The sequence below is a fragment of the Scyliorhinus torazame genome, chromosome 29 (assembly GCF_047496885.1).
Source record: "Scyliorhinus torazame isolate Kashiwa2021f chromosome 29, sScyTor2.1, whole genome shotgun sequence".
In the NCBI taxonomy this organism is placed as follows: domain Eukaryota; kingdom Metazoa; phylum Chordata; class Chondrichthyes; order Carcharhiniformes; family Scyliorhinidae; genus Scyliorhinus; species Scyliorhinus torazame.
The window spans coordinates 14,672,175-14,694,697 of NC_092735.1; the positions used below are offsets into that span (position 1 = coordinate 14,672,175).

Here is a 22,523-nt window from a genome sequence, read left to right on the forward strand (position 1 = left end):
TGAAAGACAGGACCGTGGGACTCACAGAGGATCAGAGGGACCTTGGTGTTCACGTACACCGATCTCTTAAGGTAGCAGAGCAGGCGGATAAAGTGGTTGAGACACATGGTATACTTACCTTTATTAGCCGAGGCATAGAGTTCAAGAACAGGGAGGTTGTGCTGGGTGTATAAAACGCTGATCAGGCCACAGCTAGAGTATTGTGTGTAGTTCTGGAATCCACATTATAGGAGGGATGTGATAGCACCGGAAAGGGTGTTGCCTGGGTTGGGGCGTGTTAGCCATGAAGAGAGATTGAATAGACCGGGGTTGTTTTCCTTGGAGCAGAGGAGGCTGAGGGGGAACATTGTAAAAAAAAAAAAGAGGGGCAGAGATCGAGTAGACAGGAAGAAACTTTTCCCGTTGGTGGAGGGATCAATGACCAGGGGGGCACAGATTTATGGTAAGGGGCAGGATGTTTAGTGGGGACATGAGGAAAAACATTTGCACACAGAGGGTGGGTGGGTCTGGAACTCGCTGCCTGAGAGGGTTATGGAGGCAGAGACCCTGATAACATTTAAGAAGTATTTAGATGTGCACTTGTGATGCTAAGGCAGACAAGGCTATGAGCCAAGTGCTGGAAAATGGGATTCGAATACTTAGGTGGTTGTTTTTGACTGGTGCAGACGCAAGAGGCCTTTTTTGTGCTGTAGAACTCTATGACTCTGTCTGGGATATTTAAAGACATCAACCTGTTAAAAATAAAATTGCCCATAAAGCACCACAGGTCGTTTGTGCTTAGTAGATGGGACAGAATTATTCCACACCAAACTGATGGCTATGCAAGAGCCAAACTTCTGCTTGAATCAAACTTCCCTCGCTCACCTTATGAGCAAATGCTGCACATCTAGTGCCTCACACGTATGTCATTGGCACAAACGTCCTTTATTCTAGCTGATTATTCAGTCAGCTCTTCGCATCTCCCTTATTAACTTACGCAACACAATCCAATTAATTAATTGAATTAACTTTGCAGTTAATCTACTTTGTTTCAGAAGCGGCCTGATCCCTCAGTTCTCCAGTCACTGGAGAACGCTGACACCAGTTTCCACTCCAGCTGAATTTCCTCAACTCTCTCAGTAAATTCACGCAGTCAACGCATTGCTTGGTCAGCCTGTTGCTGGTTAACACCCTCACAAGACGACAAATGCAATTCTTTTAACTGAAGCGAGATTATGGCTAGTTATCCCGGACACCTGTGGATCGAAGGACACAGGTGGAGCTTTGTTAAAATCCAGGGCCACCCCTCTAAATCAGTGATGTTAACAGAAAGACCCCATCGCAGCTACTTCATTCGAACTGGGCTACCCAAGCACTTAAGCCACCAAATCCGATCGGGGACTGGGAGAGAGATAAGCAGCAATATAGCAAAGAGTGATCATGAAGAGTTATGGGCAATGAGGTGGGTCAAGGGACAGTGATCACAGGATAATAAGGTTCAGGATATTTATAAAAATGGATGAGCAATTTGGGGTATAAATTCTTAATTGGAGGGGGGAGGCCAATTTCAGTGAGGGGAGAACAAATTTGGTACCAGTAAACTGGAATCAAAGATTGGCAGGCTAGGCTGTAATGGAACTAAATCCAGAAACTACAGCCCAGTCAGCTTAGCCTCAGGAAAACTTTCAGAACGATAATCCGGGATAACATTAATCCACACTTGTTTGTGTGACTGTGAATGGAGGAAAGCTAACATGGATTTGTAAAAGGCAAGTCCTGTTTCGCTTGCTCGAGTTTTCTCATGAGGTAACAGAGAGGGGTGAAGAGGGTAACGCGGTGGTGTGTTGTACATGGGCTCCGAAAGGCATTTGAAAAAGTACTACATAATTGGCCTGCCAGAAAAGGTTCATGAAACGAAGGGAGAGAGGCAGCATGGATATAAAGTTGACTGTGTGAGTGGAAACAGTCAGTCGTGGTGAATAATTGTTTCTTGGACTAGTGGAAGGTATTCAGTGGAGTTCTTCAGGACTATGTTGCTCGCCGAAAACGCCACCCGTTTGCCAATAAGCACTTCCGTCCCTCTCATCTTCGAGTCCCTCCCGCTCACTCCTTCCTCAAACTCCTTAGGTCTTTGATCCTAAGGTGAGTTTCTTGCATAAAAGACATATCTGCCTTTAAACTTTTTAAGTGAGCGAACACTCGAGACCTCTTGATCGACCCATGAGATCGGTTTGGTCTGACAGAAAGACTGACCCCCATACAGCCAACCGCAGCTCTCTCCCCCCACTTCACTTACATTAACCATCATTTCTGCTACAAGGTGACCCCCTACCAGAGACTAATAACGAACTTCATTAAAACCAAAACTTCTAAGTATCCCCTCTGCTCCATCACGGCAAACCCGTAATGCCCAGCTCCTACCTTCGCTCCTGCACCCCCCCGCATATCCCACTAAACTCCAAATATGTTCAAGACCCATAATATTGATACCCCGAACATAAGAGCGGCAAATGTTGCAAAGCTCTGTAACTACATATTAACAGTGCAGAGTGTTAAATAGGTGCAAAATACCAATCAAACCAGAAAACATACAGCCCCTCACCCTCCGGGACGATACCACAGTTCAGCTTTGCAGGTGAACCCACACATGAACCAACGTCCTCAGACATCTCCCAATCCATAATCTTTTATAAAAATATCCATCTCCTCCTGCGTGTCAAAATAATGTTCATTCCTGTCAAACGCGACCCACAATCGAGCTGGGTATAGCATGCCAGACCAAACCTTGTTATTGAAAAGAGCAGCATTGGCCTTATTTAAACCAGCCCTGTTGAAACATACGGGATGTGTGCCCTTCCCAGGTACGTTTACGGGTCTCCTTGGCCCACTTCAGGATCCTTTCCTTGTTGAGGTATTGACGTGGCCTCACGATCATTGCACGTGGCCTCTCCCTCAATCTCAGCTTTCTCCCCGGCGACCGATGAGCTCGATCCACAACGGGAGGACGGTCAAAGACTCCCTCCTCCACCATGGGTAGCCCCATGATCCTCAAGTTCTGCCTCCGTGAGCGGTTCTCAAGGCCGCCAGCCTTCTCCCTCAGCCATTACCAGTATTTCAGCCTCTAAAGAGGCAATCCATTCCTCCTGGTTGGCCATCGATTCCTCAGCCTTCTGGATCGATGCCCTCTGAATCCCCAGACTCTGCTCTACTCTCTCCAGGGCCGGCTTTATCGGCTCCACGCCTCTTGCTGGATCCACTGAAGCCGCCAGCCTCGGCTTCTTGAATTATGCCCAGATAAATTCGATCACTTGCTCCGTCTAACGCTGTGTCGGTGGCGACGTTGCAGGTCCCTCTTCCATCTTTTCCTTTCCAGCGCCACGCATGTTGCCCTGGGTCTGAGGGATTGCTCGATGCACGCCTCATTTTTTATTTTTTTTGAAGGAGGAAATCTATTTTCTTAATCCTGTCACTTTTTCCACTCGCAGCATCCCTGTAAATCAGGCAGAAAAGGCCTAGATTGTGCGCTCGGGCAGGAGCCATCTCTTGCGTGGCCACATACTCAATGGCCGCAACCGGATGTCCCCGTGGAGGAATAAACTCACCTTGAACACTCACCAGCATCTGGAGGCTGAAAGGTTTTAAAAAGCAGCATCTTGTCTCCCCCCACCCCCCGCAGTGAATTCCCATCTACACCAAGTTCTCAAGTTTGCAGCTATACTGCATCATGCACAAGCCTGGTCACTCTCTGCTCCCACACATTTTGCGCGCAGCACAATTCACTCGTACTCAAAACAACTGCACGACCACAAACACTTTTGCTTTATCATTTCACCTCTTTCTCGGTGGGGGACGGTGCAGTGGAGAGCGCGACCAAGTGACTATTTCTACAGATCAGATGCAAACCAAGGGCCTGACCAGGAAATGGTTGGTTGTAGTCATATCAACAGGAAACTTTGTATTATTAATAATGAAACACTCACAAGGCGATTGTTTTCGTAGACATTTTCTTTGGAGAGCAAATCGAAGTCTCTGAAAAAGAGACAAGAACGTCAGACACAACATACCCGCAATAAAATACCAAAGTGAGAGCTGAGATAGAGACACACAGAGGGAGGCAGTCGGAGAATAGGAAGGAGATGGGGGAAAGAGTGAGGGGGCGAGGTTGGGAAGGGGGGTGGGGATGAGGAAGGTTGGGTGCGATGGGGAGGAAGCAGGTCGGGTGGGAAGAGCAGGCACGGCGGGGTGGGAGGGGGTGAGATGGGGATATTGGGCACCTGTGCAGCGATACCTGCGGAAGATTACAGAGCAAGAAGGGGACCCGTGAGGGGTCTGCACTGGGGGAAGGACATGGTGGTGTTGACCATCTCGTCCTTTCCATTCTGTCCTATAGATTTGTATCAGAGAGATTGGATAGTCTAGCTCAGTTTTAAAAAGCTTAAGTAAAGCGTTAAACCTGACCACTTGGAGAAGATGCTCGAACGAGCAGCCAGCATTTACACAAATGCCTTGAAATCAGAGCCAATTTAATCTGAAAGTAGTTTCTATCTGATTGAAGCACACTCCAGCAGCGCAGTCCTCGAGATTGTTCCTGTAGATAGTGGCCAGCTGGAGTGTGGCACTGGCATTGAACTGGAGCAGACTGTAGGTAGCTCAAGGTCACACACCATTAAACCCACACATTAACATGCTTTGCTGTAACAATGGCAAGACGTTGGTGCCAATTCCTGACACAGTAAACCTCTCAATGGAACACAGCGAGCAGGTGGCAGGGCAAGGGGAGGCTAGGAGAATGGAGTGAGTGGCAAGTGAAACAGGAGGGGAAACATCAAAGTGCTTACAGCTCTCAGTACAGTGAATCACTCAAGACTGCTGGTTGAGTACGGGAGGGCCCCTCTCCCTCACTCTGAGGAGGGAACTCTCTCTGAATCATTAATCTCCCTCCTCTTTCACAGTTCGAATTGCAGGCTACTCAATTTCACCCTTGGGCATGTAGTTGAGATGTGAGAAGAGTCTGGCCTGCACTGTAATGACACCAAATGTCTGCGATTCTTCCAGAACCTCATCCCATCCCCAGCTTGCATTTTCAAAGGTTTGAAAGGGCAGGTTGTACTCGCTTACGCACAATCTAACTGAAACGTTGTGGATCGCCTCCAATGCTTGGATGATCAGGAAAACCCTTGATTATTTCTCAAGGAGAGTTCTGGCATGTACGGCTGCAAATTATTTCTTGCACTTTGTCCCTCATCGATCAGCCATCCCCGGCCTCACCTTCTGCTCTCACCCAAGGTGAAACTCCCCTACTGCTTACGCCCCTCGAGCAGGGGGCCACTGAATCACCTGTCCCACGAAAGTACACGATTCTCACTCAAAACCCCAGCTCAAGACCTTCAGTTCTAACATGACACCTGATAAAGTTTGACTACCAATTTCCTTCCTCTGGTACTGGAGACTAGGTAGAATAGACCCCTTTGTCTCCCTCTCACCCCAATGTCTAAAAACTTTTATCGCTCTATAATAATAGTTTCAAAGACCCTAACCCACAGGCCATTCTCCCGAGAATCATTCTACTGGAGACTAGACTGGTCCAAGATTAAACTAAGGTACTCTGCCACCACTGTCTCAGAATAGAGTCAAATAAACAAGCTACCCTGCCCTTTTACCCTACATTCACAAACCTCATACATCAATGCAGTCACAGAGGCTTCTTAATTTTCAAAAGATTCTTTACTGGGAAGTCTCTCTCACTGGCAAGGCCAGCATTTTTTGCCCATTCCTAATCGCCCTCGAGACAGTGGTGGTGAGCTGTCGTCTACAGGAATAGTGCCAGAAGACTGGAGGATAGCAAATGTTGTCCCCTTGTTCAAGAAGGGGAGTAGACAGGCCCGGTAACTATAGACCAGTGAGCCTTACTTCTGTTGTGGGCAAAATCTTGGAAAGGTGTATAAGAGATAGGATGTATTATCATCTGGAAAGGAATAATTTGATTAGAGATAGTTAACACGGTTTTGTGAAGGGTACGTCGTGCCTCACAAACCTTATTGAGTTCTTTGAGAAGGTGACCAAACAGGTGGATGAGGGTAAAGCAGTTGATGTGGCGTATATGAATTTCAGTAAAGCATTTGATAAGGTTCCCCATGGTAGGCTACTGCAGAAAATACGGAGGCATGGGGTTCAGGGTGATTTAGCAGTTTGGATCAGAAATTGACTAGCTGGAAGAAGACAAAGGGTGGTGGTTGATGGGAAATGTTCAGACTGGAGTCCAGTTACTAGTGGTGTACCACAGGGATCTGTTTTGCGGCCACTGCTGTTTGTCATTTTTATAAATGACCTGGAGGAGGGCGTAGAAGGATGAGTGAGTAAATTTGCAGATGACACTAAAGTCGGTGGAGTTGTGGACAGTGCGGAAGGATGTTACAAGTTACAGAGGGATACAGATAAGCTGCAGCGCTGGGCTGAGAGGTGGCAAATGGAGTTTAATGCAGAAAAGTGTGAGGTGATTCATTTTGGAAGGAATAACAGGAAGACAGAGTACTCGGCCAATGGTAAGATTCTTGGCAGTGTGGATAAGCAGAGAGATCTCGGTGTCCATGTACATAGATCCCTGAAAGTTGCCACCCAGGTTGAGAGGGTTGTTAAGAAGGCGCACAGTGTGTTAGCTTTTATCAGTAGAGGGATTGAGTTTCGGAGCCATGAGGTCATGTTGCAGGTGTACAAAACTCTGGTGCTGCCGCAGTTGGAGTATTGCGTGCAATTCTGGTCGCCGCATTATAGGAAGGATGTGGAAGCATTGGAAAGGGTGCAGAGGAGATTTACCAGAATGTTGCCTGGTATGGAGGGAAGATCTTATGAGGAAAGGCTGAGGGACTTGAGGCTGTTTTCGTTAGAGAAGAATGTTAAGAGGTGACTTAATTGAGGCATACAAGATGATCAGAGGATTGGATAGGGTGGACAGTGAGAACTTTTTTCCTTGGATGGTGATGTCTAGCACGAGGGGACATAGCTTTAAATTGAGGGGGAGATAGATAGAAGACAGATGTCAGAGATAAGTTCTTTACTCAGAGAGTAGTAAGGGCGTGGAATGCCCTGCCTGCAACAGTAGTGGACTCGCCAACACCAAGGGCATTCAAATGGTCATTAGATAGACATATGGACGATAAGGGAATAGTGTAGATGGGCTTTAGAGTGGTTTCACAGGTCGGCGCAACATCGAGGGCCGAAGGGCCTGTACTGCACTGTAATGTTCTATGTCTGGAACTGCTGCAGTCCATGTGGTGTAGTGCTGCTCGGGAGAGAGTTCCAGTATTTTGACCCAGCGACAGTGAAAGAACGGCCGATGTATTTAGGAACCTCCAGGCGGTGGGGTTCCCATGTACCTGCTGCCCTGGTCCTTCTAGGCGGCAGAGATCACAGGTTTGGAAGGTGCTGCCCATGGAGCCTTGGTGGGTTGCTGTGACGAATGTGATATAAAATAGTTACTTTAGAGATATTAGTTACTGTAATGTAGAGATAGGCCAGTCTCATTCTGGTGAGTTCACAGACAAAGGATTTCAGACCGCATGGCAAAGCAAGGAGGAGGTGTGTCCACCAAAGGAGGAGAAAAGGATGCTGGGTAATAAGGGGGCCAGAGGAAGGGATGAGAAGTGAGCCAATCAGAATGTATGACCAGGTCAGGAGGGGTATAGGATGGCCTATGGGAATCGTGTATGTGAAACTTGATACCATTTGAATTTATTTGCAGAAATCCCTTTGTCTCTTTGTTCATTCGCTTTCCGGGGTGTAGGAGACTGGATGTGTCCTATGCCTCTGTGAAATGAATCAGGCTTGCAAGCCAAATAAAATAACTAATGCTGTACCTGCAAATCCATCTCGACTTTTATTGAGGCCAGACTGACGGGTAAAGAAATTTGTATTTTGTCAGCTGCAGTGCATCTTGTTGATGGTACACACGGCTGCCACTGTGTCGGTGGTGGAGGGAGTGGATGTTCCCCCCCCCCCACAGCCACAGAAGTTTAATCATCAGGTTAAGAAGTGAAACACAGCTAAATTTAAGGAAACACAGGAGTCTTCAGAGCCCAGGAGAGATACCACACCATGCCCTACCCCAAGGTCAAATAGCTGCCAATTTTCACACCTCCTCAGTCACACTCCTCCAAGAGGTGGTGGGCGAAGGGGGTCCATACTGGATGCTTTCTGAAGGCACTGTTACCCCCCACCCCCTTCCCTGTCACACCAGGCTTCCCATGACCCCAGGTCGGAGACTCGCCCCCCTCTTCCTCCATCAGCCGATGTTGTACTTCTCCCAGTACTCAATCAGCTCACGGCCTTTACCCTGCACCAGAGTGTTCAGGTTTTCGATCACCTTCACCAGCTACTCTCGAGAGCAGGCATAACCTCCCGCTCACGGCAGTCCTTTCCACCAGCACTCCCTCCAACCATCCGGAAACACTTGCATCCGGGATCAGCCAGGGTGTCAATCTCAAGCCCGCGCCATCTGCAGCCCCAGCTCAGCCCCTTTCCCCGTCAGCCCACGCTGGCCAATCCTGCAGCAGTGTGCTGAAGCCGGTCACCACTTGTTCGGGAGTCAGAGTCGAAGCCGGGGCCTGGTAGGCCCTGCCAGCTGGCGGTGGCACTCCAGCGCTGCTGATTAAGCGGCATGCTTTGTTCTGGATGGCATGGAGCTGCACTCATCCAGCAAGTGGAGAGCATTCCATCACGTCCCTGTCTTGTGCCTTGTCAGGAGGCGAGTTAACGTCCGCATCTTCTGGCCTGCTCTGGTAGCCACAGTATGTATATGCCTGGGTTCAGTTTCTGGTCAATGGCAACCCCCTGGATGTTGATTTTGGGGGGGGGGGGGGGTGGACTGCCTAATTTCCAAGTCTCTCATCCTGGGTGATATGCAATACAGGCCTGAGCCAAAAGCACAGACGCAGCAAAGCCACGCTTCATCACCATACTCACAATCAGGTTTCGTAAAACCATGCAAAAAAAACCTAGAAATACCTTCATATGTCATTGCAACACAGCTGTACTGTACCCTCTACCCACAAGACAAGATTTCAATTGTTGTTATTCCCCAGAGCCGAGTTATAAATTGATGCGATAATCAAGGAATGTAACAGTGAGAAGGACCCAGTGCCAAGCCCAGTTCTTTAGTACAGGTGGCCATTTGGTCTGCTGTATCTGTGCCAACCAAAACAAAGAGCTATCTTGCACAACCCGACATTCTTGCTCCTTAGTTTACAGTGCTTCAAGTGCACATCCAGGTATTGTTTAAATGGGACCTGTGTTTCTGCTTCTAGCACTGAGAGAAGATGCTGCCTGCTCACAGTTTCGACAACTTGCCCAAAACAATTCTGGTGTGAAAGAAAGAGACCAAACCAAACAGGGTAACCTACGCTACCTGATTGGCTAGTGATGCCCCCCATGATCCAATATCTCAGTTTTCCCCAGTGGGCCGGGACACCAGCAACAATTTGCAACCTGGTGATGAAAGGAAGCAGCAGCCCAGGTCCCCCCATCCCCACTTCCCAACTTTACCCTCACTGTCGACCTCAGGCCTTTCCCCAACTCCATCCCCACCCATAACTTTCCCTATTCTCCTCCCTCTCACCTCACCCCGTCCCACTCCCCTTTCCCCATCGTCCCTCTTTCCCCCTCACTTTCCTCCTTCCCCTTCACCCTCCTTCAACCCAATCGCTTCCAACCTCACCCTCGCTCCCCCTTCCTTTCCTCCTCACCTTTCGTCTTGCCACCCTCACTCACCCAACGTCTTTCCCTCTCCCTCCCTCTCATCCCACTCACTTCCTCTCCCCCACTCCCTCTCCTCCTCACTCCCCCCCCCACCTCTCTCTTCTCCCCACCCTCAATCCCCCTCACCTCCTCCCTCTTCCCCCTCCCCTCCTCCCACCCCCTCATGCTCCCCCCTCCCCTCTCCTCTCCCTCCCCCCTCCTCCTCTCCCCCCCCCTTCCCCTCCCCCCTCTCCTCCTCTCCCCCCCTTCCCCCTCCTCTCCCCCCCCTTCCCTTCCCCTCCCCTCTCTCCCCCCCTTCCCCTCCCCTCCCCTCTCTCCCCCCCCTTCCCCTCCCCTCCCCTCTCTCCCTCCCCTCCCCTCTCTCCCCCCCTTCCCCTCCCCCTTCCCCTCCTCCCCCCTTCCCCTCCCCTCTCCCCCCCTTCCCCTCCCCTCCCCTCTCTCCCCCCCCTTCCCCTCCCATCCCCTCTCTCCCCCCCCTCCCCTCTCTCCCTCCCCTCCCCTCTCTCCCCCCCCTTCCCCTCCTCCCCCCCCTTCCCCTCCCCTCTCCCCCCTTCCCCTCCCTCCTCTCCCCCCCTCCTCTCCCCCCCCTTCCCCTCCCCTCCCTCCTCTCCCCCCCTCCTCTCCCCCCCTCCTCTCTCCTCCTCTCCTCCTCTTCCCCCCCCTCTCCTCCCCTCCTCCTCTCTCCTCCTCCCTCTCCCCCCCTCCTCTCTCCCCCCCTCCTCTCTCCCCCCTCTCTCCCCCCTCTCTCCTCCCCCCTCTCTCCTCCCCCCCTCTCTCCTCCCCCCCTCTCTTCTCCTCCCCCCCTCTCTCTCCTCCCCCCCCCCTCTCTCCTCCCCCCCCCCCCTCTCTCTCCTCCCCCCCCTCCTCCCTCCCTCTCCTCCCCCCCTCCCCTCCCTCTCCCCCCCTCCCCTCCCCTCCCTCTCCTCCCCTCACCCCCCCCCCCTCCCCTCCTCCCTCTCCACCCCCCTCCCTCCCCTCTCCCCCCTCCCCCTCCCCCTCCCCTCCTCCCTCTCTCCTCCCCCCCTCCCTCTCCCCCCCTCTCCTCCCCTCTCCTCCCTCCCTCTCCTCTCCTCCCTCCCTCTCCTCTCCCCCCCTCCCCTCCTCTCCCCCCTCTCCTCCTCCCTCTCCTCCCCCCCTCCCCTCCTCCCCCTCCTCCCCTCCCCTCCCTCCTCTCCCTCCTCCTCCCCCTCCCCTCCCTCCTCCTCCCCTCCTCCTCCCCTCCTCCTCCCCCTCCCCCTCCTCCTCCCCTCCTCCTCTCCTCTCCCCCCTCCTCCCCCCCTCCCCCCCTCCCCTCCTCCCCTCTCCCCTCTCCCCTCTCCCCCCCTCCCCTCCTCTCCCCCCCTCCCCTCCTCTCCCCCCCCCCCTCCCCTCCTCTCCCCCCCCTCCTCTCCTCTCCCCCCCTCCTCCTCCCCTCTCCCCCCCTCCTCCTCCCCTCTCCCCCCCTCCTCCTCCCCTCTCCCCCCCCTCCTCCTCCCCTCCTCCTCCCCTCCCCTCCTCCCTCTCTCCTCCCTATCTCCTCTCCCCCTCACTCACATCAGATCAGGCCGATGCCGGTGGATGATGGCGCAAAAGGCGAGTCCGTCCCTGAAGCTGGAGCTCATGTTTTTCACCTCCACCCCCGGGTAGCCGGCGGCCTGAATTCGGGCCCATTCCTGCAGCGCTCGTGTCGCCATGGGAGCGGCTCCGGACAGCGCCTGCCCGCCACTTCCGGTCCTTCCCGCCACTTCCGGCCCTCCTTCAGCGCCCACTCCGGCAACCTAGCGGCACTGCAACAGCAGCACCCTCTCTGTCAACTGCCGGCACTGCAGCAACTGCGCCCTCTCCGTTCACTGCTGACATTGCAACAAGAACGCCCTCTCCGTCCACTGGCGGTACCGTAACAGCAGCGCCCTCTCCGTCCACTGGCGGTACCGTAACATCAGCGCCCTCCTGGTCTACTGCGGGTACTGCAACAACTGCGCCCTATCTGTCAACTGCCGGTGCTGTCACCACTGCGTTCTCTCTGTCCACTGCCGGTACTGCAACAACTGCGCCCTCGCTGTCCATTGCCGGTATTGCAACAGGTACTGCAGTAACCGCGCCATCCCCGGCCAAGGTAGGGTACTGCAGTAATAGCGCCCCCTATGGACCGCGCCATAAATCGCAAGTATTACCAAAACCCAATATTGGGTCACCCCCCTGGTCAGAAATGGGACTGCACCAATCAGGCAGAAACTAAAGCACAATGTTGGAAACGTCCAATTGCATGGGTGGAGAAAAGAAGCAGAATTAATCTCCAAACTCATCGATGTTTGATCAGTTTGAATGTCACCCAGTGAAGGGGACACGGTTCAATGCCCAGTGTCCCGATGGGTGGGTTGCCTTAATAACCCTCAGCCACCAACCAGCGGGTTGGACCACTCTCGAAGAGGTCATGTTGGACTCGAAACGTGAACAGTTTCTCTCTCCACAGATGCTGCCAGGCCTGCTGAGATTTTCCAGCATTTCCTGTTTCTATTGCAGATTCCTTCATCCGCAGAATTTTGCTTTAACGTTCTCTGATCAAGGACCTGGTTTGCCATTGCGCATTCCACTGTAGATGGTGCCCGAGTTCCTCCAGTGTTGAAAAGAAAAATCCAGCTTCTTTTTCAGCGAGAACAAAGTTGGTCCGAATCAGAGCATCAGAGCCACTGCCATAAATGTGAGGTTATCCATTTTGGTAGGAATAACAGCAAAAGGAATTATTTAAATGATAAAACATTAAAACATGCTGCTGTGCAGAGGGACCTGGGTGTGCTAGTGCAGGAGTCACAAAACTTTGGTTTATAGGTGCAACAGGTGATTAAGGCGGCGAATGGAGTTTTGTCCTTCATTGCCAGAGGGATGGAGTTTAAGACTAGGGAGGTTATGCTGCAACTGTATAAGGTGTTAGTGAGGCCACATCTGGAGTATTGTGTTCAGTTTTGGTCTCCTTACCTGAGAAAGGACGTACTGGCGCTGGAGGGTGTGCAGAGGAGATTCACTAGGCTAATCCAAGAGTTGAGGGGGTTGGATTACGAGGAGAGGTTGAGTAGACTGGGACTGTACTCGTTGGAATTTAGAAGGATGAGGGGGGGATCTTATAGAAACATATAAAATTATGAAGGGAATAGGATAGATGCAGGTGAAAGCAGAACTAGGGGCATAGCCTCAAAATAAGGGGAAGTAGATTTAGGACTGAGCTGAGGAGGAACTTCTTCACCCAGAGGGTTGTGAATCTATAGAATTCCCTGCCCAATGAAGCAGTTGAGGCTCCTTCATTAAATGTTTTCAAGATAAAGATAGATTTTTTTGGAGAATAAAGGGTTATGGTGTTCGGGCTGGAAAGTGGAGCTGAGTCCACAAAAAAATCAGCCATGATCTAATTGAATGGAGAGCAGGCTCGAAGGGCCAGATGGCCTACTCCTGCTCCTAGTTCTAATAAAGGGTTACAACCATGTGACCACAAATCCATGTAAAGAGTGTGTAAAAAAACAATGTTTTGAGAAAAACTCTCAAGTCGCTCATGGAATAAACAGAACCCGATCAAAACAACTTTTCTCAAACGTTGCCAAACCTCTGGGTTAAACTGGAGTCTCCAGGAAATGAAGGCCATTTGCAACCCTGGAGAAAAATCATCGTGGGGAGGGGGGGGGGGGGGGGCGGTGTTTGCACTCTTTACCTCAAGTTACTTTTGTGATTGGGCAGCACAGTGGTGCAGTGGTTAGCACTGCAGCCACACGGCGCCGAGGTCCCAGGTTCGATCCCAGCCCCGGTCACTGTCGGTGTGTAGTTTGCACTTTTTCTCTGTGTTTGCATGGGTTTCGCCCCCACAACCCAAAGTTGTGCAGGGTAGGTGGATTGGCCACGCTAAATTGCCCCTTAATTGGAAAAAATGAATTCTAGATTAGATGGAAAGAGAGAAAAAAAAGAGTAAAACTAAACGAAAACTTGCATTTAAAAAAATCTCTACCAACAATTTAGTACCTGCAGAAGTTATCTTTTCTCAAAGATTGAGAGTACCCAATTCATATTTTTCAAACTAAGGGGCAATAAGCGTGGCCAATCTACCTATCCTGCAAACTCCATATGGACAGTGACCGAGTGCTGGGATTGAACCTGGGACCTCGGCGCCGTGAGGCAGCAGTGCTAACCACTGCACAGCCGTCCTGCCCTCGTACCTGCAAAAGCGAGACTGAACTGTATAAATTGTTCCATTTTGGTTGAATGGCTTTGTATTAACAAATGTCAAATTGTTAATAGTGTTATAGAGTTTTTCAGCACAAAAGAGGCCCTATGGCCTATTGTGTCTGCGCTGGGCAGCAAGCACCTATCTGTTCTAATCCCGGAACTTCCACCTCCCTGTTCTTATGTTCTGTGCCTCGGCTAATAAAGGCAAGTACCTCATATGCCTTCTTAACCACATTATGTAACTGTCCTGCTACCTTCAGGGACCTATGGACATGCACCCCAAGGTCCCTCTGATTCTCTGTACTTCCGAGCGACCTACCGTTTATTGTGTATTCCCTTGTCCTCCCAAAACGCATCGCCTCACACATTTCAGTGTTCAATTCTACTTGCCACTGTTCTGTCCAGTAATCAGCCCAATAATGAGCAATTGCCGTACAACCCAACAGGCCAGATGGGCAGCAAATGCTGGCCTTGGCAGCAGCAGCCACAGCCACATCCCATGAAAGAATCAAAAATAAGTGGGAGAAGGGCAGCACGGTGGCGCAGCGGTTAGCACTGCTGCCTCACGGTGCTGAGGACCCGGGTTCGATCCCGGCAATGGGTCACTGTCCGTGTGGAGTTTGCACATTCCCCCCGTGTCTGTGTGAGTCTCACTCCCACAACCCAAAGATGTGCAGGGTAGGTGGATTGGCTATGCTAAACTGCCCCTTAATTGGAAGAGAAAAGAATCGGGTACTCTACATAAAAAGAAAAGTGTGATGCCGATATAGGTCGGTATTGAGAGCAAGGAGGTCAATTTGTATCTGATAATGGTCATATTAGGAAGCAACATTTTCAACAAGTAATCAACTATGATTAAATGTATTCCTGGAGGTTTTATCACATGATCCCCCCCTCCCGCCCCCTTCCAGCCATTATTCGGCCAACACCATCCATCCTTGTGACACACAGCCTTCCTACGGCCAATCGGAAAGGAGAAAGACCCCTTACCCAATTGGATGAGGCTTGACCAACAGCCTTTATTTCCCATTTTCGATATTTTTATATCTGGTGATGAGAAATGTTCAAGAAAACTGACAGAAAAACACAATTTTTTAAAAATGCCTCTATGCTTTTCCTGCAGGATCGCACACACAGCAGAGACCTGCAGATTGATTAGCGATTCCTGGAAACTCCAAGCCAATCTATTTGTTACCAACAGGAGAGGTTTTATTGAAGCAGCCCTCATTTTTCCTCTCACCTCAACAGAAAGGCATTTCGATTTTGATTTCACCCTTTATATTTTTAAATAAATTTAGAGTGCCCAATTCATTTTTTCCAATTCAGGGGCAATTTAGCGTGGCCAATCCACCTACCCTGCATTTCTTTTGGGTTTTGGGGGCGAAGTCCGCACAAACATGGGGAGAATGTGCAAACTCCACATGGACAGTGACCCAGAGCAGGGATTGAACCTAGGACCTCAGCGCCATGAGGTGGCAGTGCTAACCACTGCACCACCGTGCTGCCCCTATTTCACCCTTTATAAATGCTGGCATATTTCGCGACCCGAGTTTCAGTGTGATCCAATTTTCTGATTGATAACCCCACAGCAAGCCCAAGATAGGATGGGAGGCAGTGGCGCCGTGACATTGTTGCTGGACTAGTAATTCTGAGACCCAGGGTAATGCTCTGGGGACCTGGGTTCAAATCCCACCATGGCAAATAGAGGAATTTTCAATTCAATATGACACCTGGCATTGAAAGTCTAACAATGACCATGAAACTATTGCCGAGTGTCGTAAAAACCCATCTGGTTTGCTTTCTGGGGAAGGAAATCTACCGTCCTTACACGGTCTGGCCTATATGTGACTCCAGATCCACAGCAATGTGGTTGACTCTTAAATTCCCTCTGAAATGTCCTTTTAAAACTTAAGAGGGTTAGTTTATTTATTCGCAAACTCTCAAAATGCAAGAGGCAGTGTCGCTACATAAGCCCTGGTGCATACTGTAACAGACGGGGAGAGAGAAAGAAAGATTTACAGGGCAAAGACTAGAGAGAAAAGAATTATTGTTTCACTTGAATCAAGAGTCCATAATCCAAAGTCCAATGGTGTATTCCTTCACAGAGGTCAGCAGGTCGAAAACTGATGCTGGATAATTCACAGTTCCAGAAGAGTTGACTCCACGATGAGATGCAGAGACGAATGTCTTCTAGGCGATGGTACAGAAGTTCCAATAGAAAGTGTAGGTGAGGGACAGCCATTCAAACAAGTCAACCAACATTGCTGAGAGTCTGAAGTCATGCATCGGCCAGCCGATTTCCTTCCCTCAAGGACGGAACCCATTTTCTGTGCTGCTGCTTCGTCGATGGAAGATGGCAGGCTGATTTGCAGTGCAACAAGAAAGAATAAATGGTTCTCCAAGCTCTCCACTTGGGTTTTGACAAAGGGTGTACATTCATTCCTTCATCTGGGTTCCTGAGATTTTTAATAGAACAAAGAACAAAGCAATGTACAGCACAGGAACAGGCCCTTCGGCCCTCCAAGCCCGTGCCGACCATGCTGCCCGACTAAACTACAATCTTCTACACTTCCTGGGTCCGTATCCCTCTATTCCCATCCTATTCATGTATTTGTCAAGATGCCCCTTAAATGTCACTATCGTCCCTGCTTCCACCACCTCCTCCGGTAGCGAGTTCCAGGCACCCACTACCCTCTGCGTAAAAAACTTGCCTCGTACATCTACTCTAAACCTTGCCCCTCTGACCTTAAACCTATGCCCCCTAGTAATTGACCCCTCTACTCTGGGGAAAAGCCTCTGACTATCCACTCTGTCTATGCCCCTCATAATTTTGTAGACCTCTATCAGGTCTCCCCTCAACCTCCTTCGTTCCAGTGAGAACAAACCGAGTTTATTCAACCGCTCCTCATAGCTAATGTCCTCCATACCAGGCAACATTCTGGTAAATCTCTTCTGTACCCTCTCTAAAGCCTCCACATCCTTCTGGTAGTGTGGCGACCAGAATTGAACACTATACTCCAAGTGTGGCCTAACTAAGGTTCTATACAGCTGCAACATGACTTGCCAATTCTTATACTCAATGCCCCGGCCAATGAAGGCAAGCATGCCGTATGCCTTCTTGACTACCTTCTCCACCTGTGTTGCCCCTTTCAATGACCTGTGGACCTGTACTCCAAGATCTCTTTGACTTTCAATACTCTTGAGGGTTCTACCATTCACTGTATATTCCCTACCTGCATTAGACTTTCCAAAATGCATTACCTCACATTTGTCCAGATTAAACTCCATCTACCATCTCTCCGCCCAAGTCTCCAAACAATCTAAATCCTGCTGTATCCTCTGGCAGTCCTCATCGCTATCCGCAATTCCACCAACCTTTGTGTCGTCTGCAAACTTACTAATCAGACCAGTTACAGTTTTCTCCAAATCATTTATATATACTACAAAGAGCAAAGGTCCCAGCACTGATCCCTGTGGAACACCACTGGTCACAGCCCTCCAATTAGAAAAGCATCCTTCCATTGCTACTCTCTGCCTTCTATGACCTAGCCAGTTCTGTATCCACCTTGCCAGCTCACCCCTGATCCCGTGTGACTTCACCTTTTGTACTAGTCTACCATGAGGGACCTTGTCAAAGGCCTTACTGAAGTCCATATAGACAACATCCACTGCCCTACCTGCATCAATCATCTTAGTGACCTCCTCGAAAAACTCTATCAAGTTAGTGAGACACAACCTCCCCTTCACAAAACCATGCTGCCTCTCACTAATACGTCCATTTGCTTCCAAATGGGAGTAGATCCTGTCTCGAAGAATTCTCTCCAGTAATTTCCCTACCACTGAAGTAAGGCTCACCGGCCTGTAGTTCCCTGGATTATCCTTGCTACCCTTCTTAAACAGAGGAACAACCTATCTATGTTCTTCAGTTCCCGCCTAATATTGTTATAATTAGCCTTCCCCCAATTTAGCACATTCATCCTAGGACCACTCTTATCCTTGTCCACCAGTACTTTAAAACTTCCTGAATTGTGGTCACTGTTTCCGAAATGCTCCCCTACTGAAACATCTACCACCTGGCCGGGTTCATTCCGCAATACCAGGTCCAGTACCGCCCCTTCCCTAGTTGGACTGTCTACATATTGTTTTAAGAAGCCCTCCTGGATGCTCCTTACAAACTCCGCCCCGTCTAAGCCCCTGGCACTAAGTGAGTCCCAGTCAATATTGGGGAAGTTGAAGTCTCCCATCACCACAACCCTGTTGTTTTTACTCTTTTCCAAAATCTGTCTACCTATCTGCTCCTCTATCTCCCGCTGGCTGTTGGGAGGCCTGTAGTAAACCCCCAACATTGTGACTGCACCCTTCTTATTCCTGATCTCTAATGTTCTGACTATTCAGAACCTGGAAAGGTTGGAGGGTCCTTTGTCCTAGCGACCACTCAGCTCCAGTTGGCCAGGCTGGCTTATGGAACGGAGGTGGCCTTTGTATAATTCCCTTTGAATTTGATCTCAGAAATCCACAGAGGCCATTAGTGCATCTTTAGGGATAATGAGGTGCACATTTCTTCCGCACTGCCAGATTAGCTCCTGTTGTTCGAAGGTCAGGTGTAGCTTCAGTCATTTTGAAAGGTTATTACATTTTAGGAATTAGCTGTAATGGTATATATTTAGTGTGAAGTCTTAGCCCCATAACAGATTTAATAAGTGTCTGGATTTTCAACTTGTTGGAGGCTTTTTTTTTTGTCCTGTACTGCCCTGACCTTGGGGGTGAGGCAGGGTGTGAGTGGTGGGGCTTAATTTTAATTCTGAGTCAGTGCTAGCTGTGTGTCTGGGAGAGGGACGGTGCTCCTGCCCCCCAGCACTATTTTTTGTGACGGGGACTAACAGGAATTAGCGAGATGATGGATGCAGTTTAAGACTTGGCTGGAAAGTTATGCTTCCTGTTGGATGTCGCAGATCCCGTGATCACAGTTTAGCATCGACTCCACAGAAGATTCCAAACCAGTAACTAAGATAGCTCCTCAGGCATAACTGGGCCGAAACATATGACAAGGGACATCCGGCCCACTAGCTAGGGGGTGAGAGATTGCAAACCATACCTGGGAGGAGGGGGGGGGGTCAGACTGTACAAATTGGAGGGGGGGGGGGGGGGGGCGGGGGTCAGACTGTACAAATTGTTTCCACTTTAAACAGGGTGATGGGCTTGAGCTACCCACAGGGGATAAAACATTGCTTTTACTTTCCTGTTCAATGAAATCAGGCTAGAGCGAGATTCCAAAGACAAAGAATAACAGGCAAAGGTTGACACAACATGGGCACATTGCCAGCCTCATGGAGCAGCTGCACGGAGGTGGGTCACAGCAGTCAGTGATATACATTACCGAGTAACCAGTGAATAAGACAGTGTATACAATGGTGTATATGCAGGAATTGTGACTGACTGAATACTGTGTACATGAATAACTGTACCGTGTGTGTCACTGACTGAATCATAGAATTTACAGTGCCGAAGCAGGCCATTCAGCCCATCGAATCTGCACCAGCCCTTGGAAAGAGCACCCTATTTAAGCCCACGTCTCACCCTATCCCCATAATCCCACTTAACCTATTGGACACTAAGGGGCAGTTTAGCTTGGCCAATCCACCTAACCTGCACATCTTTGAACTTTGGGCGCAAGCCAGAGCACTCGGAGGAAACCCACGGGGAGAACGTGCAAACTCCACACAGTCACCCAAAGACAGTAAGAAGTCTTACAACACCAGGTTAAAGTCCAGCAGGTTTGTTTCAAACACTAGCTTGCGGAGCACTGCTCCTTCCTCAGGTGAATGAAGAGGTATGTTCCAGAAACATATATATAGACAAATTCAAAGATGCAAGACAATGCTTAGAATTCTTACTGTGCTCACCCCAGTCCAACGCCGGCATCTCCACATCGTGGTCACCCAAAGACGGAATTGAACCAAGGTCCTTGGAACTGTGAAGCAGCGGTGCTAACCACCGTGCTACCCACATTGTGCACGTCACTGACCAAACAGCCTTGATGAAACCTTTATCGGCTCTGTAATAATATAGTTTCAAAGACCCTAACCCATAGGACATTCTCCCTAGAATAATTCTACTGGAGACTGGACTGGTCCAAGTTAATATATATAATAATAATCTTTATTAGTGTCACAAGTAGGCCTTACACTAACACTGCAATGAAGTTACTGTGAAAATCCCCTCGTCGCCACACACCGGCGTCTGTTCGGGTACACAGAGGGAGAATTCAGAGTGTTCAATTCACCTAACAGCACGTCTTTCGGGACTTGTGGGAGGAAACCGGAGCACCCGGAGAATATGTAGTAGGAGAAGTAGGCCACTCGGCCCATCAAGTCCACAACATCATTCAATGAGATCATGGCAGATCTGATTTAATCCTCAACTCCACTTTCCCACCTTATCCCTATAACCCTAGAGTCCCTCACTGAATAAAAATCTGTCTCTCAGCCTTGAACGTATTAATGACCCAGCCTCTACAGTAAAGAATTCCACAGATTCACTACCCTCCGAGGGAAGAAATTCATCCTCATCTGTCTTAAATTGGCAGCCCCTTATTTTTGATTATGCCCTTTGTTTCCAGACTCTCCTACAAGAGGAAACATCCTCTCAACATCGACCCTGTCAAGCCCCCGAGAATCCGATATGTCTCAATAAGGTCGCCTCTCATTCTTCGAAACTCCAATGAGCACAGACGCAACCTCTCCTCACAAGAAAATCCCTCCATACCCTGGATCAATCTAGTGAACTTTCTCTGGACTGCCTCCAATGGCGGCATATCTTTCCTCAGATAAGGGGACCTTCATTGCGAGAGGTTTCTACTACAGAAGCAGGGATGTGTTGCTACAATTATACAGGGCCTTGATGAGGCCACACCTAGAATATTGTGTGCAGTTTTGGTCCTTTTCTGAGGATGTTCTTGCTCTCGAGGGAGTGCAGCGAAGGTTTACCAGACTGATTTCAGGGATGGCGGGACTGTCATATGAGGAGAGATTGACTAGTTTGGGATTGTTCTCGCTGGAGTTCAGAAGAATGAGGGGGGGATCTCATAGAGACTTATAAAATTCTAACAGGGCTAGACAGGGTAGATGCAGGGAAGATGTTACCAATGGTGGGTGCGTCCAGAACCAGGGGTCACAGTCTGAGGATTCAGGGCAAACCATTTCGGACAGAGATAAGGAGACATTTCTTCACCAAAGAGTGGTGAGCCTGTGGAATTCATTACCACAGGAAGTAGTTGATCCTAAAACATTGAATATATTCAAGAGGCGGCTGGATTATAGCACTTGGGAGAATGGGATCAAAGGCTATGGGGAGAAAGCAGGATTAGGCTATTGAGTTGGATGATCAGCCATGATAGTGATAAATGGCGGAGCAGGCTCGAAGGGCCAAAAGGCCTCCTCCTGCTCCTATCTTCTCTATATCTATGTAAAACAGCTCACAGTGTTCCAGGTGTGGTCGAACTAGTGCCTTGTATAGTTTTATCAGGACTTCCGTATTTTTATACTCTCTTCCCTTTAAAGGTCAACATTGTATTTGTCTATCGCTTCTCGGCCTTTTGGCTAAGATGAGCGTGAGGTCAGGTGTAATGCCTGGATCTGGTATGTCTCTCTTGTGGGGACCATAAATCGGATGCAATTTAAATTGGTTTTTGGAGCAGGCAAGGAGCTGGGTTAGGGGTTTGCCCCTGACCCACACTCTGTGCTCTGGCTTTGTAACTCTGATAGAGTAATTAAAAAAAACCCAAAAACATTCTATTTGTCTTCTCAAATACTTGCTGAACTTGCATGCTCGCGTTTTGTGATTTCTACACTAGGACCCCCAATCCCTGTGCTGAAGTTTACTCCATTTAAATAATATTCAGCTCCTTTATTCTTCCTCCCAAAGTGCATAACTTCACATTTTCCTACATTGTATCTGCCAAGTTTTTGCCCACTCACCTAATCTGTCCCTCTGTAGACTCTTTGTGTCATCCTCACCACTTGCCATCCCAGCTATTTGTGCCATCCGCAAACTTGGCAATAGTGCATTCACTTCCCTCGTCGAAGTCATTAATATATATTGTGAATAATTGTGGCCCCAGCACACATCTGGGTGGCACTCCACGAGTTACAGGTTGCCATCCTGAAAATGCTCCTCAAATCCGAACTCTGTTAACCAACCCTCTATCCAGGCTAATATACTAACCCCAACACCATGGGCTCTCATCTTATGTAGTCTTCATGTGGTACCTTATGGAACGATTTTTGGAATTCAAAGTATGTTACATCTACTCGTTCCCCTTAATCTACCCGGGGCCGGTTTAGCTCAGTGGGCTAGACAGCTAGTTTGTAATGCAGAACAAGGCCAGCAGCGCGGGTTCAATTCCCGTACTGGCTTATCCGAACAGGCACCGGAATCATCATAGAATTTACAGTGCAGAAGGAGGCCATTCAGCCCATCGAGTCTGCACCGGCTCTTGGAAAGAGCACCCTACCCATGGTCAACACCTCCACCCTATCCCCATAACCCAGTAACCCCACCCAACACTAAGGGCAATTTTGGACACTAAGGGCAATTTATCATGGCCA

General features: G+C 49.5%; 1 protein-coding gene across 3 annotated transcripts in view; it reads right to left on the reverse strand.

Annotated features, from left to right (window-relative positions):
- micall1a (MICAL-like 1a) overlaps window positions 1-11,440 on the reverse strand; it is a 72,297-nt gene extending 60,857 nt beyond the window's left edge. For 2 of the 3 annotated variants that reach the window (XM_072492098.1, XM_072492097.1), the window contains exons 1-2: window positions 11,263-11,440; window positions 3,960-4,008 (exon numbers count right to left, since the gene is read on the reverse strand). In XM_072492098.1, coding sequence (XP_072348199.1) covers window positions 3,960-4,008; window positions 11,263-11,402 — 189 coding nt within the window. In that variant the 5' untranslated portion in view covers window positions 11,403-11,440. The remainder of the gene's footprint in view (window positions 1-3,959; window positions 4,009-11,262) is intronic. The other variant, XM_072492099.1, reaches the window with a different exon arrangement.
- Between the last annotated feature and the right edge of the window lie 11,083 nt (window positions 11,441-22,523).